General features: G+C 33.8%; 1 protein-coding gene across 4 annotated transcripts in view; it reads left to right on the plus strand.

Moving 5' to 3' along the window:
• The window catches only part of ADAMTS6 (ADAM metallopeptidase with thrombospondin type 1 motif 6), a 331,044-nt gene that overhangs the window by 189,089 nt on the left and 114,437 nt on the right, over positions 1-27,518 (plus strand). For all 4 annotated transcript variants that reach the window (XR_004269519.1, XM_032279614.1, XM_032279622.1 and 1 more), the window contains exons 10-11: positions 5,990-6,136; positions 14,684-14,825. Coding sequence is in view for 3 of the 4 variants with exons in the window: in XM_032279614.1 (XP_032135505.1) it covers positions 5,990-6,136; positions 14,684-14,825 (289 nt within the window). In the remaining variant the exon portion in view is untranslated. The remainder of the gene's footprint in view (positions 1-5,989; positions 6,137-14,683; positions 14,826-27,518) is intronic.

Consider the following 27,518-nt stretch of genomic DNA (forward strand, 5'->3'; position numbering starts at 1 on the left):
AAACTGGCAATGTAGGTATTTTCCTGTTACCACTATTCATCCAGTGGGGTGGGCCCCAGATTTGCCAAACACTCCTTTGTTCTTGTTTTTGTTTTCTTTTTTAAAATTATTATTTTTGAAACTCAAGAGCAGAGAGTTGAGGCAGGTTTTTTTTTCTCTCTATTTATTTATCTATACCTAGCTGAAAGCACAGCATCATTATCAGTATCAGTTCAAGCAGGTACCCTTTTGTTTAATACCTGTATTAATTTTCCTATTTCTGTAGTCCCACTTATCCCCTCTCATTGATAGCTACTCAGATAAACTTGATATGTATATTTGAATCCCTATATATCCTCATAAAATATTGCAGGTTGTTTTGTATGTGTGTTTACTTTTTACTTTGTAAGTTTGAAACGATTTCACTTTTACGGAAATACTGCTATAGGAGAAAGATTTACCATGTGTTCTTCACCCAGATTCAAAATAGTTAAGATTTTACAACACTTATTTTATCTCTCTCTTTCTGTATATGTACATAAATATTTTTCTGATCTCTTTGAGAGTAAGTTGTAGACATTATATTCTTTATTTCTAAACATTTCAGCATGTATTTTCTAAGAACAAAGGATATTCTCTTATATAGCCATTGTACCATGATCAAATTACAAAGTTTGACATTGATACACTACTATTATCTAGTATACAGTTCATACTCCAATTTCATTTATTGTCCCAGAAATGTTTTCTGTAGCATTTTTTTCTCCCTAATCCAGTTTCCATTGCATTAACTTGTTATCTTTTGAGTATTTAATCTGGAATAATTCTTCAGACCTTTTTGTTATTCAAGATTTTGTATGTAACTTTTATTTACTTATATGGTGTAGTGCTAAAGATCTTGTTCCCATTCTTTTTTTTTGTTAAGAAAATTTTTGTGGTTTTATTGTATCATGAGGCATTGAAACATCTGAACAAATCAACGTCTGGGCGGTGAGGCAGCTGCTTTCTCCTTCACGTCTTTGGGTTGCTAGAGCAACTTGTCAGTAGATTAAAAAAAAAAAAAAAAAAAAAAAAAGGACAGCCTTTTGCATTACTTAAGTCTTTCCAAGGCATGTGCTGGTACAACACAAACTTCTCCCGTCAGATGCAACTAGTCTAGCATCCAAACATCATGCATAACACCTTGGTGGCAGCAGCGCACTGCGCCCACTCCCGCGGCGGCGCTGCTCATTTGTGCGAGATATTTGGAGCATTTGGAGGAGTGGGAATAGTATTGGGAAGAGGAGGGAGGAGGAAACAGCCTGAGTGCCTGGCTGAGAGAAGGTCAGCCGAAGTTGTGCAGGGCGAGCCTGAACATGTCATTGGTGCAAACCCAAGCATCATTGATGTTCTTTAATAGGAACATCTGGTGGAACCCCATGATGGGGTCTTCATCCGCCTTAAGCTGGCCCACAACCATGCTGATTGATGCAGCTATCTGGCGTGGGCTGATGGTCCTGCGTCGTGATGCTGTGTTGGATTTTCTGGAATGGAAGGCTAGGCAACTTCTCCACAATGGCAGCTTTCCCCTGGAACTGTTGTCTTTCCCACGTAAGGCATGACGCGTCAATCCGAGGGGCTGGCACCATGGCGGCAGCGGCGGCGGCGGCAACCCAGCCCTTGTTCCCTTTCTTAATTTTTTTTTACTGTTTTTAAGATCCACTCATAGGAGGCTCATGCCTGCAATTCCAGCACTTTGGGAGGCCAAGATGGGAGGATCACTTGAGCCCAGAGTTTGAGATCAGGCTGAGTAATATAGTGGGACCCCATCTTTATGAAAAATTTAAAAATTAGCCAGGTTTGGTGTTGCACACCTGTGGTCCCAGCGACTTGGGAGAATGAAGTGGGAGTATCCCTGGAGCACAGGAGGTCGAAGCTGCAGTGAGCCATGATCGTGCCACTACACTCCAGCCTGGGTGACAGAGTGAGACCCTGGCCCCCTTGCCCCAAAAAAGATCCAATAATATTAATGTGTAGACATATATCTTGTTTGTTGCTTCTAACTTCTGCTTAGTATTCCATAATATACATCTGCCACAAAAGAAATATGTTTTATACTCTAGCCTGAGCATTCTATTAGAGGAATCTTTTGAAGCTGATGCCATGCATGTCAGTTGTAAACTTACATTGCACTTTGTATCACTGTAAGTGAACTATTTGACATTGCCAGATCATTTCTGGGATTTCTTATGTTGTAAATACATATATCCTCTTAGATGACTAAAACCTAAATCCTTAAGACAACTATCTGCATCTTACACCTGAACTACAAAGATTGTTAGTAGAAGTAAAACTCAGGATTTTCTCCTTCAGTACCTGAGTTAGTTAGTTTTAAAATCTATTGGCTTACATACCTCTGAACGGATTTTTAAAAATCATCTACCTTATTGTGTATTTTTCAGTTGATGTCTAAAATTTTCCTTTTATGTCTAAGTAATTGCAAAGGATAGAATTTCCAGTGTTGCAAATACTGTTATTTAAAAGTGGAATTGATATATCCCTCTCTTAAATGTATGCAGTTTAATCTAAATGCCATAGCAATTAGGTAACTATCAAAATGCATTTAAAAAATACATGAACAGGTTCTATAGTCAAAATTTAAATCACTTTCCTTTCTTTTAATTCAGTGTGCTAATTTCCCTTTAGAACTTTATCTTAATATATGTTTTAATATATCCTAATATATTTTAAAAGATATTTTATGCTTGAGTATTTTTAAATTATATACTGTGTCATATTCTCTACAGCAAAAACATGTATATTAAAATTTATTAATTTGTATATGTGATCAGAAAGAAAAATTTTCTTCTGGAGTTAGTGTTCATTACATTACAATAATTATTAGTTTCAATGATTGATTGGAAGAACATATACATATTACAAATTTTGATAGATAATTAAATACATAAGTAAAGTTTTTATTAGAAGACATATAGTTAATTGGCTGTATTTTTTCAGTTATTGCATTTGTCTCTGTATTGCTATAATGAAGCAGGATTTCAGCATCAATTCAATTTCTATAGATGTGAATGCTGAAAAAATTCGTTCACATAAGGAGTAGACAAAGATAAAAGGAGTTTATTACAGAAATATCACTCAACTCTTTGAACTCCTTTTGAATTATTTATCAAAATATAACCATGGGTATCTATCATCAAAGAATAGTTTTAACCATTGATTAGCTGGTAATTTGATTATATGCTCCTGCAAACCTGATAGAAGTGAGGAATTGGAAACTACCTGATATGGTTTAATTAAAATCATTCATCAAAAGTTATTCTCTTAACATTGACACAAATGTTCAATTGACTCTTTTCTTGGCACCATGTTTTTATACTCCAAGGCAATGCACTATTGTAAAATTATAGATTGGAGAAAGATATACCTTTCTTTTGTAAGACGGGAGATAGGATTTTGAAAGTAGAAGCTTGACTTTTTTTTAGAAAAGAGCACATAAGGAGCCGAGAATCTCAAAATTGATTCTCTTAAAGCCATCTGTGCCGTCTACACACCTATCTTAAAATGAAACAGGGATACATATAAAATTGCGGCTAAAAGGAAATAGTATTTTTAAAGCAATCGTTACTTGAAAGGAATTATAGCGTTACTAACACAGTAGCATCAACCTTCCAGAGAAATAAGGAACATTGCACATTTTTACTACAGAGGTCTTTATGTAAATGCATAGTTTTTTGTTTTTTGTTTTCTGAGGCAGAGTGTTGTTCTTGTTACCCAGGCTGGAGTGCAATGACGCGATCTCGACTCACCACAACCTCTGCCTCCCGGGTTCAGGCAATTCTCCTGCCTCAGCCTCCCGAGGAGCTAGGATTACAGGCATGCGCCACCATGCCCGGCTAATTTTGTATTTTTAGGGCAAACAGGGTTTCTCCATGTTGGTCAGGCTGGTCTCAAACCCCTGACCTCAGGTGATCCGCCCGCCTCGCCCTCCCAAAGTGCTGTGATTACAGGTGTGAGCCACCTTGCCCACCCGTAAATGCATAGTTGATTGTTTTGACAGAATATATGTCTGATTCGACACACTTGAAACTTCATCTTCACATTCCTTAAAGACCATTCAAAGAGACTTACTCCACTGTGTTGAGGTCAGACTAGAATACTAAATATTAGTGTTCTTGCAAAGTTATTTGATGTTTTAATTTAGGGCTGTGTATGCTCTCATACACTTCTCTTTCTTTGCTTATTTTTGTTCCTCCACCTCCTGAATTACTAGCTCTTCCTAATATGTGTATGTGCACATTTGTGGGGCAGGGAGAAGAATATATATATAAAGAATATTATAAATATATATAAATAAATATAAAGAATATATACATACTTGGAGATAGAGTCTCCTTCTGTCACCCAGGCTGGAGTGTAGTGGCATGATCTCAGCTCTCAGCTCACTGAGACCTCCTCCTCTTGGGTTCAAGTGATTCTCATGCCTCAGCCTCTTGAGTAGCTAGAACTACAGACATGCACCACGATGCCTGGCTGATTTTTTCTGTATCTTTAGTAGAGACAGGATTTCACCATGTTGACCAGGCTGATGTTGAGCTCCTGACCTCAGGTGATCCTCCTGCCTCGGCCTCCCCAAGTGCTAGGATTACAGGCGTGAGCCACCGTGCCTGGCCTATGTGGGCATATTATATGTCTTTATTATAGCTCTTTTTATATTGTACTTATGAAAGTCAATTCGTTCTGCTTCCTAAGCATGTCTCAAATCTAATTCCATCTGTTTATCCAGCACCCTTATTTAGACCAGCATCAGTTCTCAGTTGGTAATGATCTTCTGACTACTCCCCTGGCTCCATTCTCTTCTCACTTCAGGATCTCTACCATGGAGTTACTAAAAGACAGATCAATTCCATATTCCCTGACTCAGAAATCTTCAGCTGCTCTTACTTTACAAATCTTCTGTGTTTCTATGCTGCCAAGAGGACTGATATTAATATTTACTTTTATTAATTATCTTGTACTTACCTATTCTCGACTAACTTCCCAGACTTTTTCTCTAGCAACCATCCTCATCTATTTTACACTCTAGTGACATTTTCTTGAACACATATGGTGCACGTATTAGAATATATGTCATAACGGACACATACATTTATTTTCTTAGTAATATTTAACCTAAACTTCTGGCTACTTGTGAAGAAAGTCTAAAAAAAAAAAAGTATATGTAATCTGTGTTACACATACATTGTATAAACACACACACATACATATGTTATGTATTGGGTATATTCTTTTCAGAAAAACATTTTTATTGTAAAAATGTGTTTTCAGATCATATTGTCAGTACTAAGCATGGCTATATAATACAGGAAAAAATATGACAAAATATTTTAAAATGAAAGAGGCCATGATAAAGAGAAACCGTAATTCTTAAATATATCGCTGGTTTTCAAAAGGTATTTTGAAACACACATAAACACAACCATGAATTATATGTGTGTTAAATTCTTTTATCAACATTAATAAGAGAAATAACTTCTGTATTTGGCCTATAACCTAAAACTTAACTGATCGTAGTATCTTCTTATAATTCTCTTTTGGATTCAGCATAGTGAGGTAGGATGAACACTAACAAGTTAAAAGGCAGGTTCTGCTAACAATTCCAACACTTACAAATGGTGTAATCTTTAACAGGTTGTTTATCTTTGCTAAATCTGTTTTCTCACTTATAAAGTAAGAATTAATATCTAATGCATTCAGCTCAAAGAGAAATTGAAACATGAGATAACAGGTGAGAGTATGTGATTAAATTTAAAGAGATTTAGATATGTATTGTATCACTGAGTTATTTCTCTTTAATTTTAATCCTAAATTTCTTTAGAAGATCTGGCCTATCCTGATGGAAGGTGTATGTTGATAAAGCTAATAAATGGCCAAATAAGGAAACAAAGGATGTGTTGGGTTTTTTTTTTTTTTTCTTATTTATTTATTCTGTGTTTCTTCCTCATTAAAACAGTTTTGGTATGAACCATGATGGAATTGGAAATTCTTGTGGGACAAAAGGTCATGAAGCAGCAAAACTTATGGCAGCTCACATTACTGCGAATACCAATCCTTTTTCCTGGTCTGCGTGCAGTCGAGACTACATCACCAGCTTTCTAGAGTAAGTAGTCTCTGGAGAGTGATGATGAATTGCTCCAGAAGTAAGCGGTTGGTAGAAGCCCAATATATATAGTGCTTTCAACTTTGCATAATGAGTAATTTTATAGGGCATAGTGATGTTTCAACTGTTTCCTAAATACTTTAATATATCATTGTGGCCATTTTTTTCTTTATATAGAACTTTTATAGAATAGAGGAAGTGGAGCAAGGATATAAGTGGGACTGATGGTGTGAGTGTTAAAATTGTTCAATAAATGGGAGACAATTTCAGAAAGCATTTAGACTTACATGATTTAATAGCACATACGCCAAACTTAAGTTCAACAATTACATATTTTATTTTGTTAGTGAAAAAAATGAGTTCTATAGGAGAGCCAAAGTATCTAATAGTAACAAACAACAACAACAAAAAAACAAACACCAAGGAACACTTTGAGAAAAATATTTGTTTTTGAAAATGTATTAAGTGATTGATTTTTCTACAGTTTGAAAACTTTTTGGTCTTTAATGTATATTCCAAGAGTCTGGTTATTTAAATGTGAGGAATATAAATTAGCTTGGGTATAACTATGCTAAGGAAATTAGATGTTCTTCCACATCTCACTTGCATAGGGCTTCATGATTGTACTTTGGAAACTGATATACTTGGGTCTCACTTTATAATTGTGTGACCTTGGGGGTGTTCCTTAACTTTTCTAATCTTCAGTGTCCTAAGTTGTTAAATGAATTTAAGTCATAATGTTTATGTCATCAAGTATTATATATGTAATTATGCATCATGCTATATTATATATAAAACACATAACATTCTTTAAATGGTAAATATTATTTTAAATAATATCAAGATTTCTGTACTTTATTGCTCTACCCTTATTTTTAACTGTTTTGTGCTATTTTTTTTGCCCTGGGGTGGAGAAATTAAATATTCTGTGAAAAAGTGAGGTATACATACATAAAGTACAGGCCAGCAATGGAAATTCTTCTTAAAAATTGGCTGTGTTCAAAGTTCATATTAACAGGATTATATTGTGAAATTTTAAAAATTCAAACAGGTTACATAGGGTAACATTATTTATTAAAATGTCCTTTATATCTACTAATAGCCAGAGCAAAGCATATGTTTTGAAAACTGTGATTAGATATTTTTAAAAGGTCACAAACAAGAGATTTTAAATTACCTAGCACAATGGTTTACTAAAAAAAAGAAAAAAGATAAATGTTTAAAATAGGCTGTTTTAAATTAATTAATGTAATAATAAAGTTGAAGGAATTTGAAATTTATTTCAGAAGATAGTTCTTCTGATAACCATATTATAACCTAATAATTTTCAATCTTAGTAACAGAGAATTATAAGATTATACTTTCCTATGGTAAAACTGATTGAGGTGCTATAAAGGTAGACCACAGAGCATTTGTGTATCTTTTGGTAGTTCTTAATACAAAGCACTAGCAATATCATTTTCTAAGATGGTTTTAATGAGATCATTTACCTAAATTTTAAACATTTTTGATGGTCTGCTCTCCCTAGACATCAAGTCAGATCGGGAATTTCTCCCTTGACTTGGCTCATGTTTTTATAATGGAGTCTTACTGTTCATCACCAGAAAGACAAACTGTATAACATACTCAGGATTCTTGTGCATTTCTGATGGTTGCCCTTGTTGTTGATGTCTTCTTTTTTTTGGTACCATTTTCTCCTCTATCTTGTTTCTGTCTCATTGGCTATATTGCACAGCTCATTTGCTAGTACCATCTCTGTATGCTAAATACAAAGACCTGTTCTGATCTCCTGACCTTGTCTACTTGAAACTGTATTGAGACTAAGACACTCCAAAAGAGAATCCCTAAATTGCTGGTAAAATACAGTTTAAAAATCGCCACTGGTTTCATGAGGGACATAAAAATATTACTAGTTTCAATAAAGTGTTCCAATGAATTAATTAAATGAATTGATCCACAAAACATTATTTAAGCCTTATTGCCTCTTCACATTTTGTATGTGTAAGCATTAGTGTTGACAGAGTTCTAATGGGCTTATTTATCCTGTATTTTATAAAAATATTTCCCCTCATGGGAATGTTCACAAAGTTAAAACTAGTAATGAAAGATAGATGTGAAGCACAATGGGTAGAGACTTGGGGAAAACTTGGCTTTCCCCCCTCTTTAATAATAAACTAAACAAATCTGATTATAATCTGACCAAGCAATAAAGGATTTTTAAACACAAGGCTCTTTAAAAAGTTTAGTTCACCGGAGCACAAAGACATAACAGTAACTTTCTTGAATTTCTTTGTTTCTTTTTATTAATGCAGTGAACTTAATTGCTTTAACAGCTATGTGTGATATTTTTAAAAATCTAGTGCTATTTTGATCAGGGATTGAGGTTACATTTATGTTTTATAGTTGGCTCGAAAAGGCTCATAACATTTTATTTTAGCTTCTCTTCTCAAGAAAAAGAAATCTTGAAAGATGAATTGTTTAGGAACTGCAGCCCAGCCAACAAAACGCATACCTGTCTCCACTTAGTGGCTGTATAGGCCAAAGATGATGGTGGATTTTAACAATGAGCTTTCTATGATTTATAGAGATTCACTATTCACTGTTCAACTGAAAATGATTCCATGGCCTTTAAATGCCAATAGAATACAAAGTCTCTCTTGTCATTCTAAAACACTAGGTGCTGTTGATCAATCAGGAGATGGTGTTTACCAACTCCCAATATTTTTTTTCAGATTTCTTAAACTCGGTGATTCAATAAGTGGTTCATGAATCGCCCAGAAGCCGTCCTGATTAAATAATAAAGAACCAATTTCCGTTAAAATGGACGTGTTATGCCTGCTTCTGATGTTTTCCGGCGACGGCTTTGCAGGTAGTGTCTTTCCTATCTGCCTGCGGGACTTATTTATTTATTTATTTAGAATATAGAGAAAGGTGAACCTGGTATTATGGCTCAGACTCATTGATGACTATGGGCTAATTTACCAGGCAGTGGAAGACAGCCAGAAGTAATTTAAGTCAGTTTTTCATACATTTTCCACCACTTAGCAATAGTACAAAATAATTACATATAGTTTTCAAAAATTATTATGATTTGTAAAACAACTCTTGCTCTATAAAATTAAAGTCTGTTAACCTGTTTGAACTGTCAAAGATCCATAGCAAAATTTCCTACAATTCCAAATTCAATACAAAGGAGACATTTTCACAGAAAGGATGGAAGCTGAACATATTAAGAGAAGCAATGTTATAGTCAGAGTTGACCTAGGAAGAAAGGTGACTGTAGAGCTGCAAGAGAAGTGATACAAGATGAGCAAGCTGACCAAAGCACTCACATTTCCTCTCTAGCAATGACCCTCAAAGGTCAACATCAGGCTGTTATATAGAAAACAATCTTTATAGTTGGGACCTTTTCTTAAAAAAAATGTAAATGTAGAATCCAAGAAAGAGCTTGGCAAAACAGGTTTCTCCTCCTTCTGTTTATCTGTTACATTTGGGGAATCTTGCTCTAACCATAAATAACTTTGATAAGTCATAATTATATATAGGGTAAAAAGAGTAAACCACTCTCAATACAGTACTTTTGTCTTGAAAGCTTCAAGTTCAGTTCTATCAAGGGTGAGAGAAAAAGATTTGCCTTAGAAGGCAGTACATTGTTAGCTTCACTGAGAAGACTGACAGTTTATGAGAATATACTACGTAAGACAGTTGACTTGCCATAGATGATATCAACCCAGTTCATTTTTGCTTAATTTATGTGAATCAGCACAACTTAGTAAAATAAAAATAGGAGGTGGCATTAAGTGTTAACTTTTTGTTGTTGTTGTTAAGAGATTGTTAAGATATGTACAGGGTTATATAGAAAGATTTATTTTTCAGATTGACCCACTGTATTGAAGACTAAAAGTCTATATTTTATGGTATAACTGTTTTAGTGAAAATACATCTAACATCACAATTAGGAATATATCTTAATGTGTTCTGGAAACAAAGCCAGGAGTGTATATTTTACATAAGGATCTGTAAATTTTTGCTGATGACTGAACTTTAACTCATATTCATATATTCAAGGCTAATTTTGGACTATGTAAATAAGATCTCTCTAAATTAGAAATAGAATTTATAAAATAAGACTTTCTCATCACGCTGCAAACATTTTGGAAAATGTAAATATACTCTGATTTACTATGAATTTTGTAATCAAGGAAGAAGTATATTCTAAAACTAATGCATTTTTTTGCTTAATCTTAGAAGCATAAACAAAAATAGAGTCTAGGAATTCAATAATGATCTGTGTTGCTGTAGCTATTAACTAAGATTTGGGTTTTTAGTTGTGATTATATGCTGCTAAGAAAATAATCACAGATGTACTTTTTACTTATACAGTTTTGCTCTGACAAGTATATGTTTAATAATAAGTTGTAATTAAATCTCAGATGGAGGCTAACACTATTCTACATTTAATTTAATAATGAATGAGGTTCATGTTCTGAGTGGAAAAATTCACATATGACACCAATGTACAAACCATCTATGTTTAAAATTATCATTTGATGAGAAGATTTGTATATATCACTACAGTGCCTGTATAATTTTGATAGTAGCATAAGTAACATTAGACATTGTAAGAATTGTATAGTTACATCTCAGTTAACTAGATCACTAGATTAAATAAAAATTTCCCATAAATTTTATTTTTTTAAATGAGATAATTACAACATATAAGACAACAACTTATATCTAATATTTTATGAAAGGAAATATTAGGTTGGTGCAAAGTAATTGCAGTTTTTACCATTAAAGTCATTGCAAAGCGAAAATTACTTTTGCACCAACCTAACAGATTTACATATTTATACCAGGAGCCATACAAAAAGTGTTCATATCAGCATAATTTTCAATTCTTAGAAATTGGAAATAATCCAGATGTTTATTAGTAGAGGAATTATAAATAATTGTGACATACTCATAAATGGACTATTAAAGAACAATAAAAATACACAGGCTACAATTACATTTACACACATCAACATAGAAGTATCTCATATTCACAATATTGAGAAAAAGAATAAAATCACAAAAAAATGCCCACAGTATGACTACTTTTATATAGGGTCCCAAAACAGGCAAATGAATAATTAGACAGTAAGATTATTAAGCAAAGCAATGAAATTATTATTATAAAAAGTCAGATTAGTAGTTACCTCTGAGGGTGGGAAGAAATGAGGGATATGACTGGAATTAAGCACTTGAGAATTTTCATAGGAAAAAAAAAAATAAGGAAAAGCACTCCCCGGGTTAAATATACGTTGCTCACCTCTATTTCTTCTACCTCTGTACCTATATCTGTAATATTTCATAATGGTAATTGATGACTGAAAAATCCAGAATTATTATTGTAATAATTAATTAGTGACTAATAATTATCTTAATTACTTGACTTTAATTCCTTGAACAAAGCAGGAAAGTAGCAGAAAATTTTAGTTAACATAATGCAAAAAGCATTTTTCTTGCTTAACCCTTAGTTAGCAAATAATAGGCTGGATGCAGTGGTTCATGCCAGAACTTTGGGAGTCTAAGACAGGAGGAACTCTTGAGACCAGGAGTTCTAGACCAGCTTGGGCAAGATGGTAAGACTCCCTATTTACAAAAGATACAAAAATTAGCCAGGCATGATGCCACATGCCTCTGGTACCGGCTACTCGGGAGACTGAGGTGGGAGGATCTCTTGAGCCTAGTAGTTCAAGGCTGCAGTTAGCTGTGATCATGCCACTTCACTCCAGCCTGGGTGGCAAAGCAAGACCACATCTTAAATCAAAACAAAACAAAGAATTAAAACAGGAAAAATATCCCATCCCTCAAATATTTAAATAAAGGTTTTACTGTATATACCAGATATGGTTACGAGAAGGAAAATGTACTACATATGTACAAACGTGTAGAAATGTACGAACAATTTAAATCCACCTTGCAGATATATTCCCACATTTGTTTTACTGGAAGACCCTTGACTTGTAAGCCTTGCTAATTTGTACAAATACAGCCAAATCCATTTCAAAAGTCCTTTGTTTATTCCATGTTTCTAAATACAGGTTCATTTTTAAAGATCCATATGGTTTTTCTTTATATTTTATTTCATATGGTGTTTTATTCTTCTGTAAAAATATACTGGAAATGGAGAACAAGACTTGTCTAGACCACATTAATACAAGGCAATAGGTGCTTCCAAAGAACTGAAATAAAAATACACTTCTGGGATAAACTTTCTAAGAAGAGTTTTGGCCACAGGTGCCTGCAAGTTCATGGCATTCTTGGTGGTATGAAGGCCACAGCAGTGGTCCTCTGGTTTGGTATTTTTTAAAGAACCTGAACCATGATTAGAAGACCACTAAGATTAATATATTGAAACAATAGTTTTAAATGAAGCAATTATTCTTGCTTCCTTCTGGGTTAAGTCATTTTCCAATTTGCCATCAGAAAAGAATTTTTTCCTCGGGGCATCTATTCTTAAACTCTTCTTTGGGGTCCACATAGCTCCTCCTCTGATTCTGGGTTAATTTTATGTATTACTAAAAGTAATTATAACCATTTTAAATATAGTCTGACTTGGTGTCACTTAGGTGAATATATCCTACACTTTTTTGATTATGCTGTAAATATTTTTTGCCTATTGGATACCTACTTCAGTACACAATTTAAAATAAATATTTTGTATGAAAAAGATTTATAGTAGTATTCATTATTTTATTTTTATTACATATTTAATTCCTTTCATAAAGACATTTATAATTTTATTGTTGATAGAAATGAAACGGATATTTTAGAAGAAAATTGGGGAATGAAACTAATTCATTTATCTCGCCAATATTATATTATCATAATGATTCTTTTTTTAATTGTGTTATTCAAATATGACCTCTTTGTCATTAACCTTAATATATAATTTAAAATTTGCTAGTAGCATTGCCTTTGCCTAAAGTTTGCATATCCTTATAGATTAAAGATATTTTACTTAATAAAATCAAAAGAAAAGTTTTCTATTTAAAAAATTCATCTAGAAGTTATTTTTCTTGCTGAGGTACTTGTCAACTTCTAAAAGTATAATAAAAAGGAAATTAAAAAGTGTTCCATTATGAAAACTGGATAGCTGAGTGAAAAAAGGTTGTTCTTTGTTAGTTAGACACCTTGAGCAGTGACAATTGAAATTATTGTAGAGGCCAATGGTCAAATTCATCTATGTTAGTACCATACTTAATATTTCATCTAAATATTTCTTATTGATTGAAAAATTAGTCAGGAGGGCATGAAAGAAAGGGGAAGGATATAAAGAAGACAGTATTCGGTCCCTTTGGTCTTTGACTCTAATCACCTTAGAAATAGTATGGTTCAGTTTTTAAAAAGTATTAATTTGCTGTTGTGTGTGAAATACCTTTTTATATAACAAATTGATTTTGACATGTTAAGAATATGAGAAACTTCTAACTGAAAAGGAAACTCATTGTAATGCATAGTTCTTTCTTAGTTATCTATAAATGAAAAATTGTACTGTCCTAAATAACAGTTGAGGAACTTCTACTTGTGAAATTATTTTCCTTTGGCAAAGTGGATGGAAAAGATTTGGGAAAAAAAAACACACAAGTGCTGGCACAATGGACAGGAATGTTGGAAAAAATTTTTAAATGTTGGCATAGGAATTCTTTAAAAATTCTAACTTACTCATATGTGAAATGAAAGTAAAAAAGCATCTGTCCTATTTTATACACACTGACTAAATAAAAATGAACAATTAGATTTAGCAAAGTTTAAAGCTCTTTAAACTAAGGTATTCTGTCTGGGTTTTGGCGACCTTTATGTTATTTGTTCCACTGAATTAAAATATTATGTTTGAGTGCAGACATAGCTTGAAACGCAGAAATTATACTAAGAAGAGAATATTCTCTTTTCCAATTCTGATGATCCTAGATGAAATATGAAATTTTGAGAGACTAAACACTTCTAATATACTTGAGAGGAAAACTTTGGTCCTTGGCCTCATCTGTCATTCAGCCCACTTATTAGTGAAATATTTTGAGAACATATGGACATGTCTTAACACAACATCTATTGTTCTGCCCAAGGTGGAACTATATAAATTAGCTCTTTAAGGATTATAACCATAATTACTTTAAAAAATTTTTCTGCATTTCATGTTTTTAATTCTACTATCAGATGTGGTTATATTTTCAATGAAAACAAACAAGAAGCTTAGAGCAATGTGAAATTCTCTTTTGATTCCTTGAGAAATTAGTTAAAATCAAGGCCAACATGACATTTTCAGATTGTTGTTGGAAATGATTTTATTGTGTCCTGGTGCTGAAATAAATTATTTGGAGCTCTTATTCAGGTTTCAGTAAAGCTATTCTGTCCTGCCATGTGATTGTGTATTAAATGGAGAATGTATTGTTTTTCATGCATCAAGTTATTAAAACAAAGCTCAACACATGGTTTCATAATTGTGACTGAAATAGTCCATAGAGTACCTAATTTCCTTTGATCCTTTATGTTGAACAGTTCAGGCCGTGGTACTTGCCTTGATAATGAGCCTCCCAAGCGTGACTTTCTTTATCCAGCTGTGGCCCCAGGTCAGGTGTATGATGCTGATGAGCAATGTCGTTTCCAGTATGGAGCAACCTCCCGCCAATGTAAATATGGGGTAAGAAGTCTTCATCCTTATGTTTCGTCATTTATATGTGTTCTTCCATGACACAAATGTTAAGATGGAATTATGACGAATGTCGTTTCCCTGCAGTAGCATATTTAATTTAAATATGGCTTTTGACACTGCAGTTTTTCTGATATCATATGTACAATATTTTTTCTAAATGTTTGAATAATCCTAAGTTAAGCACATTTCAAATTTCTTTTAAGGGTTGCAGGTAGAATTTTAGTAACTTTTAACTGTTTTTTCTTTAAATCTTTAATTTATGATGCCAACTGTATTTCATCTTCTGAAATGTTATGGCTTTAGAATCTCTCTGCATACCAGTTTTCTGATAGTCTTATAATTGAGCTAAAGGGCATTTTTACATTAGCTAGACAGCTTTACTTTCATTCATAGTTGGTAGTACTAAGTCACTTCACGTTGCCTCATCCACTGTCCACATTCCAGCACCACAACCAGGCAGGAACAAGATGACATTAGCTCAAGTAGTGAAACAAGGAAAATTGCTATGGTAGAAAAAAAAACGTAGGCATCATAATTTACTCTGCATGTCTGCCTTAGAAACAAGTCACAGTGTCTACATCAGAAAATGAATACAAATTCTTTTTAAATTTCATAGAGCAAGATTTTAGTGGACATGTTCATATTAATAACATAAGCATGGTGAATGAAAAAATGGGTTTTTAATATGTCAAATTGCTTACCAAAAAAAAAAAAAAATTCAGATTTAACAAAAAGTTGAAATCCTTGATTTTTTTCTTTTTTTTTTTTGGTGAGATAGAGTCTCACTCTGTCACCCAGACTGGAGTGCAATGGCACAATCTTGGCTCACTCCAACCTCCATCTCCAGGATTCAAATGATTCTCCTGCCTTAACCTCCTGAATAGCTGGGACTACAGGTGCATACCACCACGCCCGGCTAATTTTTGTATTTTTATTAGAGACAAAATTTCACCATGTTGGCCAGGCTGGTCTCTAACTCCTGGCCTCAAGTAATCCACCCACCTCGGCTTCCCAAAGAGCTAGGATTACAGGCATGAGCCATGACACCCAGCCTGATTTCTATTTTTATGCAAATAGTCTTTTAAATTCTCTTTTATAAATAATAATAATTAAGTGTTTCAGTAGTATTATACTGAATCATTGTACTGTATGTATCCTCTTTGGGAGCAGAATAAAGGGAAGTGTTTTCTTATGGTTCTAGTTTCTTTTCTTCTTAGATTGTTTATGTTTCAGTGAGTCAGTTGAACTTTAATCACAGTCTTTCTATATATACTTACAGATTAATACGTTGAACTTCATGATCAAATGGACTTAGAAAATTTCTATTATATTATTCATATCTGTCTATGTTATTTCTTTGTTAGCAAGTGAAATAGTTCATCTACATTTTTGTGTTCTATTGGAAATTGGGTTTTAACTCCACCTGAAAATTTCCATATTAGATAATTTATATTATCAGTTTTACAGAATCTATGGCTACAGAATACAGTCTTTTTCTCTCTCAAATAAATTAATAAAAAACTGACTTGATTCTTCTTGCTGTATCTATATATCTAATTGAGTTCAGATTAATTGATTTGAAATGAGAGAAACAGTACAAAAATTACATATTTTCACTTTATATTCCTGATAATCTGCTTTTATATTCTTTTTTTTTTTTTTTTTTTTTCGAGAGTTTTGCTCTGGTACCCAGGCTGGAGTGCAATGGCATGATCTTGGCTCACTGCAACCTCCGCCTCCTGGGTTCAAGTGATTCTCTCACCTCAGCCTCTGAGTAGCTAGGGTTACAGGCGTGTGCCACCACACCCAGTTAATTTTTGTAAATTTTAGTAGAGACGGAGTTTCATCTTGTTGATCAGGCTGGCCTTGAACTCCTAATCTCAAGTGATCAGCCCACCTTGGCCTCCGAAAGTGCTGGGATTACAGGTGTGAGCCACTGTGCCCAGCTTGTAATATGTTTTGTTTATAAAGACTTCTGTAAAAGATACAAAATAAAACTGGAAAACTTCGAGAAAGACATTAGCATCTTACAAACCTATACAGTTTTAAGTATTTTATCATGAATCCTTTTAACTTTGATTTATAGTAAAATAATGGTTTCCCTAGATTCATATACTATATGAAAATGCTTGTGTTATTTTTTTAAGTGGTCTCTGTTACTAACAAAGTGTATTAAGTCGTAATTGATTCTTTACAATCACTTTCATGTCTGAACTGAACTTGTTTAGTTTTGTTGACACAAACCTACCCTGGCTTATATCTGGCGAATCCCTAAAGTTTTAAACAATTCTAAATACTACTTTGGAAAACAATAGGGGCCTTGAAGGTCAGAATCCAGTGGGTAAGGAAATAATACTTCAGGTAGTAGCTGAAGGGAAAAACAAACCAGCCCTGGTTTAGGTAGCTGTCTGAATGTAGCACGCTGAAATGAACACTAAATACAGTTGCTGTAGACTTAGGAGAACACTTTAGAATTTTTGAAAGGGGATACATCTGGTGTTGAAAAATCATGAAATGATTCCTCTTTCAACTAGCGGTTCTCTCATGATAACACGAATGATTTTAAAGAACTACAGAATGATCCATACTGCAAAAGTGATCAGCTTTCCACCTCTTCCACTTGGCTACGAAGTAGTCATTGCTGGGTTACCAATGATTACATCTGTAATTATGAAAAATCTTGCCTGAATTCTTAGTGAATAGATTCATTAACATACATGTTAGTTATGTTTGGAAATTTACATGAAAATTTTTCTGTTTTATTTTACTCAAGGCAACATTTTTCACTATTATTCTTGCATGTCATCTATTCTTGTTTTTCAGGTGTTCTTAATTCCTACAGAAGTTGTGAGGAGGTTGTAATGGCTGTAAATATAAAGAACAAAATACAGTATAATATACAGAGTAATATAGTTGTATAACACAGTAATTTATAAATGGTATATAGTTTCTGGTATTTACATAGTGACTCTTCTGAACTACTTCAGACTGAGTTGATAAAAATCATACTTATCACATCATATTTTATAGGTGAGGAAACTAAAAATACTGAATGTGATATACCTACTCTAAAGTAAAAAAAAAGTCTAAATTGATGTCAGTTCTGTTTTCTATTAGGAATACTAATTATGTTAATAAAATAAAGGTAGCAGATGTATTTTGCTTCACAGACACGTGTGTTATTAAATTTTTATCAGGTAATGTCTGTTACTTAAAATCTTCTCAAAACTCCACTTGTCCCAGTCTTTTTTCGGAGAGAGGTGGTCAGGAGAGCTTCTCTAAAATCTTTTTTTTTTTTTTTTTGAAACAGAGTTTCGCTCTTGTTGCCCAGGCTGGAGTACAGTGGCGAAATCTTGGCTCACCACAACCTCCGCCTCCTGGGTTCAAGCAGTTCTCCTGCCTCAACCTCCCAGGTAGCTGGGATTATAGGCACCCACCACCACACCTGGCGGCTAATTTTGTATTTTTAGTAGAGACAAGGTTTCTCCATTTTGGTCAGACTGGTCTCGAACTCCTGACCTCAGGTGATCTGCTAGCCTTGGCCTCTCAAAATCCTGGGATTACAGGCATGAGCCACCACAGTTGGCCCCTAAAATCATTTTTTGGGGAAATAAGTTCTCAAATCTCTGAAACTCTGAGTCCTGGATCTGAGTGAATTTATTTTCTTTTACTTTATATATATAAAAAAAAATAGGACTTCTTTAAGGTAAAATACAAGTACAGACAAGTAGCCTGTAAAGCTAGATTTCTACTAGATCATCTAAAAATATCTGCTAGCTCTGTTAGTAGGTTTCTAAGAGACCTTGAATGATTCCTGGATGAAAATACATTGCAAATAAAACAGCAGTACCAGTATGTCCAAGAAATGTTTCTTTGCCTTTCTAGAGTAACAAACTCTTTCCAGTAAAACCCTGGGGAATCTGTTGTCTCACTTCTCTTCCATTTCCCATTAGTCTCCTCTTTTTTATTAGAAAAGAATTATAAAAACTGAATTAACAAAAACCATATTGCAGTAATAACAATAAGTTTAAACATAGGAAGGAAGTCATTAACGAGCCTATATAATATAGGGGCTATGGGTGATCTTTTGACTACTTCCCAAAAAGCACAGATTAATTCAGGGCTCAGCCTCAGCTTTTGCTCTTTATTTCTTTATTCTGTCACTTAAACCATATCTCAAATATTGTTTTCCAGTACACATAATAATTCAGTATAGGTTAATAATATCTAGTACATAATTTACTGTTAATCATTAAGAGCTGATTATTCGTCTACAGGTAGATTTAAGGCAAATTTTATAGACATCATAGCTTTGTTTATTTATGGGAAATTTTTATTGTCTATGAAGTTTGTCACTGTTTATATAGACTTAAGAGTTAGCACATAAATGTGTAGTAGTATGTTGTACGTGTTACTGCTTAGTTTAAATGTAGAACTGAATAATGTTTTATCAGTAGATTATGTATCCTGAACTATAAATGGGAACACATGATCTAATATATGATGTCATGATGGATGGAACAGGATATTTTTATCAGAATATTTTAAATTAGAAAAAAGATCTGTTCATCATAACCTATTACCTATGACCTAAAATTGACCGTCGGTAGATTTTACTCAGTCTTGGGCACTTTTTTCAGTGAACAGCTGCCAGGTTGTTCTTGTAAACTTCAGATAGCAAGAGGGTATGACAAGTGTGCATATTTACCTGGCACATGACATTCAATAAATGTTTTCTTTTCCTCTATGAATCTCTGTCATCCATGATACTATTTCTGTATAGCTGATAATGCTGGTACTGCTTTAGGAGAATCTGAACCTTTCGTACTTTGGGGAGCATATTAAGATATTCCAAGGGTCACATATTGACTCAATTTCACCCTTCAGTCTCAGCTCAAGTACCAGTTTCTCTTTAGACAGGCCTTCTGTCTGATCATTCACTATTAAAAAGGCTTTCCCCAGTTACTCTCTTTCATATTATACTATTTATTTCTTTCATAACACTTTTAAAATCCATAATCACTTTATTTGATTACTTATTATTTAAGTGTGATCATGTAAATGAGGCCTTTTCTGACATTACTTAATATTGTACATCCACATGTACACACACACACACTTCTTGTCATTTTCATTGTCATATTTCTCCTAATATTTATCACTTTCTGACATACTATATATTTTACTTGTTTATCTTGCTTATTACTACTTTCCCCATTAGGATGTATTTTCCTTGGGGGGAGATGTTTTGTCTGTTTTATTCACAGCTGTATCCCCAGTGACTAGATCAGTGCCTGGCTCAGAGTAGGTGATCAATTAATATTTGTTGAATGAATGAGCTGATAATTATAATGGGAGTATAATTGCCATAAGGGGAAGGATTCCACCTGACTTGCTCATGGCTATTTGTATAGTGACTAGCTCAATGCCTATCTCATATGGGAGTTCAATAAATATTTGATAAATAGATGAGTGAGAAGAGTTATCTGGTGAAAAGAGTCGGGAGAGGACCTTTTCTGAAGACTCTGAGCCTGTGTATTTGAAGAGCTGAGAGAGAGCTAGTGTGCCCAGTGCTTTCATATAAACACCACATAAAAGGAACAGGAAAAAAGGTAGAAGCCAAGTGTAACTACCTTATCGGCCACGTTAAGTTTTTTTCGTAAAAGCAGCAAGAAATTATTGAAGTATTTTTAATGGATGAGACCAAGAGATGTGCAGAAAATAACAGAATTTCTAAGGCATATTATGTCTTAGGAAACAAATTTAATTCTGTAATCTGGAAAACCCATGTTAGAAAATTAAAGACTTTCGTAAGGTGATGTATGGTGTCCTCTTTTCCCTTTTTCTTTCCCTCCAAACACATCCTATGCAGAGTACTAAAACAGCTCTGCCACTAATGATTCTCCAGTGTAGCAATGCCCTTACTTTTCTAGGTGAATATAAATTCATTCTTTTTATACTAGAGGGTGCTCATAACTCTGAAATGAAATGAATGGAGGTGTTTGTGTGTAAAGGTGTGTGGGCTCCATAATTTTGATTTAAGATTGCAGAATCCCAGTGTGTTGTAGTAGAAACATAAAAGAACTTCTAAAAAGAGAATATGACATAACTTTAAGACTTCTTATTAATTTTTACTCTTTCCACGGGCAATGTATTTGTGCCCATTGTTATATTTTACTTACAGGTTACCAAACTTGAAAGTTTTCTACATACCTCAATTAGATGCTTAATGATAGAATAATCTACAAATGGTTGAGTACCATATTTGTTCCAAACTTTAAGTGATAAGAGACTTTTAGGATTTAATATTAGAAATGAAGATTAAAAAGTAAATATAGATATAAATTTGGATTTATTAATTTATAAGAAATCTAGCCACATAGTTTATATTCATTCAATTCTATTGAAATATGCATATTGTCTTACCTAAAGAAATCTTCTAAAGAAATGGAAGCATTTTACCCTAAAATGTATTTATTTGGCATAGTTTCAAGTGGCCCTATAAAGCTGTCTCTTGTGGGGAGAATTGACCTGGTAGGCCAATTTATTATCAAAAGATTATTTGGTAAGCATTGAATAAAAATATGGGGTCGTATATAGATTATTTTCTTAACATATTAATTAACAACTATAATAATAATGCCATCAAGCTATGCCTACCTGAAATATAGCTCTGATCAGGGGATCCTTCCCCTGGAGAGTATTTAACAAAAGCCAATGTATTTTGTCTCTCAGACTCATGCATACTTCCTTTTGTTTATTATTTTATCACCACCAATTAAATAAGATTCAGTCATTATTGCGTTATCATTGAGAATCATTCTTTCATATACGTTAGCTATACTAGTCTTTTGGGGATATCATTGGCCACCTATGCAACTTTTTTAAGAGATACAGACAACTTGGGAGAGGATAGCAGGGAAATACTGAGAAGTGCATATAAGGGAACGAGAAAATGAGCTTGAGTAGCCTGTAAAAGAGAAAGCTAAATGTTGGCCTCAACACCGTTTTCTGGTTTTGGAACACTTATTACAGTTTGATTGCTGGTAACAAATTGTTCTGCTTGCCTACCAAGAGCATAAAATATCCCACAGTTGTCTTAATTTTTATAGCTGGAAGGTTGTAGATTAGGTATTAGGAAGAATTTCAAGTTATTAAATATTGGAATGTTAAACTGAGAAAAATTATAGAATCACACTTTCCTTGAAGATTTTAAGGTGGTATAAATATTCTACAGTGTTGTCTGATATGGGCTCAGGGAATAAAAGGTGTGTAATTATTTTAGCACCTCAATATTCTTTTGAAATCCAAAGATATATTTGACAGGCATACACTTGACAAGAAGTTTATTTGATTTTTTCTTAAATTCTAAGCTAAAATCGTAAGTCCATGATCACTTGTATCCTTAAAGATTACTAGTTTTTAATCCTGCATTTGCTTCTTAGAGGTTTTCTTTTCTTTTAGCTATTTCATCACTTTTGAATACTTTCAAGTTGGTGATTAGTTATATAAACAGAATTTCTAGATTAAGGCGTTTTTAAATTTTATTTATTTATTTATTTGCCTTTCTAGGACCTCTTGCGCTTAAATTTCCCATTACTCACATAATAGGATTAAACTATTTAAGGCAAAAATAAGGGTATATCCTCTTTCTTCAGATGGCTAGTAAACACCTGAAACCAGGCCATAAGGTCACCATCTGTTGGTTTTCAATTTTCCTTTGTGTGATCAAATGATAAGTAACCTTTCTAAGCATTGATGCTCCTTCCTGACCTTTAGGGCTCTGCTTTCCCCTTTTACCTTCGGGATCCTTTATTGAGAGCAGCTGTGGAGAGGTGTTACTGATAAGCTAATGTGGACAAAGAGAATGTTTCATATTTAGAATTAAGGACCCAACATGCGTAGAATTTAGTTTCCCAGGGGCCAAAACTGCACGCATATCTCCTTTTTATAAAGTCTTCAAAGCTGATTTTTAAAAAGTTTTTAAAGCCAGCTAGCAACTGTAAACCAAAAATAAAATCGTAAGCTCCTCAACCAACTGATAGACCCCTATCTTCCTTCTTGGCCAGAGTTATTCCAAAGTAAACCTGAAAATCTAGTTCAGGCCGTGATGGGAAGGTGGGATCAGACATACCTCATTATACCCTCCACTCTTTGAAAGGGACAACGGACTAACATTATCATTAAAACAGAGATCTTAAGACTGATGAAACAGACTCTTTGTGGCAATAAGATACCAAATTCCAATCTGACTTTATCTAGTATAGCATGACGGATAGCAGGCCCTGAAAAAAATGGAAGAATTTTACCCTAAAATATATTTACTTGGCATAGTTTGAAGTGGCCCTTAAAGCTGTCTCTTGTGGGGAGAATCCACATTCTGTAGAGAATCGCCTTCCCCTTCCAGGTCTTTTCCCTGATCCAGCAGAGAATTAACAATGAGTCTGGCACCTTTTTAAGTCTAATAAGAAACATTTACAAACTGTTTTCTTTCAGAAGACTCCTACCTGGAGGCTTCATCTGTATAATAAGAACCTTGGTTTTCGCAACTCCTTATCCTAACCCAGACATTCTCTTCTATTGATTCCAGGTCTTATTAATAACTGTTTCAACCAACTGCCAATCAGAAAATCTTGTACTCAACCTATGACCTGGAACTCCCCATCCCTTAAAACATATAAAGCCAAGCTATAGCCTGACCACCTTGGGTATATGTTCTTAGGATTTCCTAGGGCCCTGTCATGGGCCATTGATGACTCATATTTGGCTTAGAATAAATCTCTTCAAGTATTTTACAGAGTTTGACTCTTTTTGCTGATACAATAAAGACACCATTTTCTCTTCATAATACTGCTTTCCTTATGACATAAAATTTTTTAATGATTTTGTGCTTTTTTGATATCACCTCCCCCCACCTTGTGTAAACTACTAGTTTTAATTTTCCTCCATAAATAAAAGAGTTTTTCCTCCCACTTTTTAGTGTAGTTTAACATATATAGTTTCTAAAAAATAATGGAAACATTAGAAAAGGTAATTCTAACTTTTTTTTAGAAATTAGAAAGGGTCTTTCTGAACAGTCATTCTATTCTGATCAAAAAAACCCTAGTTTAATTCTTTACAAAGTTATTTTCTGCATATCGGGTAAGTTATTTTACATTAGATAACTACTATAAAACTCTATTTTCTAAATGTACTTTTATTACCCATTTATATTTGTTAATATTTTAAATTATTGTTAATATTTGCAAATAGTGTTGTTCATTTCAAAAATTAAATAAATCAAAAATCTGTGAATTGATATTAAAATTTTAAATAAGTAGGTATATTTGTAAATGTCTTGTTTCTTGGAAGACCATGAAACACTTTTGTGAAATATGTTAACAGTATCTTTTTAAAATCTACACACGTGTTGATATTATATTTAGAAGCTCCAGTAATAATAATGCATAAGTTGATTCCTAAACTTATATATTGAGTGAATATGTTATAAAGTAGTACATAATAGTTATAATTTGGAAACATTGTCCGTTAAAATCAAGGTAAAGGATAGGAGGGTATTAAGTTTAGTGAGGTTTTATATTTTATTAGAATACAAAAGTAATCCATTACTTATCAGCCTTAATTGGCCAGTGTCATAATTCACTTCTGATACATTTAAGAGAAATGGGAAAGTACCTTAGGTGTGTGGTGATTATCTTGGACATTGATATCGAACAGAGCTGATTCAAATCTACATCTAGTTAGAATTGAAACAAATTGCTAAATTATTCTGAACCTAAAGTTTCTCACACTTTCTAAAAAGATTACCATGATGAATAAATGAGATACAAATATAAATATTCCTAGCATAGCAGTTGATAGTATACCCTGAAAAAGCATTAGTTCCTTTCTTTTATTCCTTCTGACAACATCCTTGCTAAGTGATTATGAAATGTGTGCTGAAGTATCTACAGTGATGGGGATTCAGTTTTAGTTCATTTCGGACAATTTTTCTGTATATAAAACTGAAATCTGCTCCCTCTAGCTTTTACGAGTTGATTGAACTGAATTCTCTTCTAGGTTGACCTGCACATGTTTTTCCCACTCATTTATAAAATTGACTTTCTAAACTCTAGGAAAATAGTTCCATTTTCAACAACAAGACAAACAGTAAACACAATCATTCCTTCAAGTATGAAAACAAAAATGCTAGATAAAATGAAACTAATAAACTCAACTAAATTTAGTTTGTTTAGCTACAACATGCATTTATGTGATAAAAAGAGACATAGGAACAATTGAGGAATGATGCCAGTATAACGCATAAGCCTTGTTTTTTCATATGTGATTGTTTCCTAGTATATTACTGATTTTAAGTAATCAGACAAGCTTTCTCATATTTAAAGAGATAGTCTATAACATTATATAAGGACTCTTAGAAAGGCTTATAGAAAGGTCTCATATATATATATATGTAAAATTGTACTTTAGATTCTGGGGTACATGTGCAGATCATGCAGAATTGTTGCAGAGGTACATACATGGCAATGTGGTTGCCTCCATCCCCCTGTCACCTATATCTGGCATTTCTCCCCATGTTATCCCTCCCTAACGTCTCTACCCCCACTGTCCTTCCCCTGGTCCCCCCAAACAGACACCAGTGTATGGTGCTCCCCTCCCTGTGTCCATGTGTTCTCATTGTTCAACACTTGCTTTTTTAATTGGATGTGGTGGCTGGCTTAGTAGCTTTATTTCCAGAACACTAAGCTCTCTATTGCAGCCATGAGTGCAGATGAAGAAGCTGTGGAGATACAGAGCTTTTGTATCATTGGTGTCATAGTTTAAAAGTTGATCGATAAAGCTAAAGTCTGGATTCAATTCTTAATTTTTATGAAAGTTGTGTCCATTGGAGGCAAATGTCCCCAAAAGCCAATGTCTCTAAGAAGGAAGCATTACAAGCCACAGAGATTAAGGCTGCAAAGGATCAACTGATTGGGATGCTGGGAACAAATGCCAGCAGAGATTTAACTGTGCAAATACTTTAAAAAGGGAAAAAATGGCTCCCATAAGAAACTGTAGCCCCAGGCTTGTACTTCACATAAGAACAAAGTAAAACCATGTAGAGCCTACATGGTGCTGACCAAATAAATCAAAATGACAAATTGGTTCAGTGAAAACCTTGAGACATGTGATAGGAATAAATGAAGGTGCACTTCTGCAATCCAAGAGGCACTGAATGCTCAAAGACAAAATAATGTTCACTGAAGATAAGCCTGAATGCAAAATAACAAACACGAGGAAACAATCCACCATGAGGTAGACAAGTAGGAAGATTAATGACCTAAGAGAAAAAGATATGGAAATATCTAAGAGAGGTTAACAAATAGGTGATTGAAATGAGAAGGTCTAATGTAAGTTGAATAGGAGTTTTAGAAGACAGAATAGGAAACATAAACATTAAAAGAGACAGTAACTAATAGTTTTTAAAAACCAAAGAAAGACATAGAAATCAGAGCATGAATCTCAAGTAGATACATAGAAAGAATCCTTAGATACAGTAATGAACCCCGGGCACAGTGGCTCATGCCTGTAATCCCAGCTCTTTGGGAGGCCAAGGCAGGTGGATTACTTCAGGTCAGGAGTTCAAGACCAGCTTGGTCAATGTGGTGAAACCCTGTCTCTACTAAAAATACAAAATTACCAGCCATGGTGGCAGATGCCTGAAATCCCAGCTACTTGGAAGGCTGAGGCAGGAGAATTGCTTGAACCCAGGAAGCAGAGGTTGCAGTGAGCCAAAATCATGCCACTGTACTCCAGACTGGGGGATAGAACGAGACTGTGTCTCAGAAAAAAAAAAAAAAAAAAAAAAAAAAAAAAAAAAAAAAAAAAATACAGTGATGAAATTGTCCTAAAGGCATGCAGAAAAAAATATTGAAAGCAACAAGAAAGACTATAAAGGTCAGGTGCAGTAGCTCACACCTGTAATTCCAGTGCTTTGAGAGACCGAGGTGGGAGGATTGCTTGAGCTCAGGAGTTCAAGACAAGCCTGAGCAACAGGGTGAAACTCTGTGTCTACCAAAAAATACAAAAATTAGCTGGGCATGGTGGCATACACTTGTAGTCCCAGCTACTCTAGGGGATGAGGTGGAAAGATCCCTTGAGCCTGGGAAGTCAAGGCTGCAGTGAGCCATGTTCATACCACTACACTTCAGCCTGGGCTACAGAGTAAGACCCTGTTTCCAAAAAAAAAGAAAAAAAGACTGCAAAGAAGAAACAGCAATTAGACTGACAAGAGACTTTTCATCAGTCTCCATAGAAGTCAAATGACAATTAATTTAACACCTTCAAATACTAAAATAAGATAAAGTCAGCCTAGGACATTCAATTTAAATATCATTAAAAACTGAGGATAAAAATTAAGATATTTTCAGAAAAATAAGAAAAAGTGTCCCTTGCTAAATTAATTGCTAATGGATGAATGTCAAGAAGAAATAAATTGAATTCAGAAGATAGCAATAATATAAGAAGAAATTGGCATTAAAAGCATTCGTAAACACATAGATAAAATAAATACTGACTATCAAGTGTTAGGCAGTGGAAAAAATGCTCAACATCACTAATCATCAGGGAAATGTAAATTAAAACCACAATGAGATATTACCTTACTCCTGCAAGAATTGCCATTATTAAAAAGTCAAAAAA

The sequence above is a fragment of the Sapajus apella genome, unplaced genomic scaffold (genome assembly GCF_009761245.1).
Source record: "Sapajus apella isolate SASKATOON/1434 unplaced genomic scaffold, GSC_monkey_1.0 scaffold1, whole genome shotgun sequence".
NCBI lineage: Eukaryota > Metazoa > Chordata > Mammalia > Primates > Cebidae > Sapajus > Sapajus apella.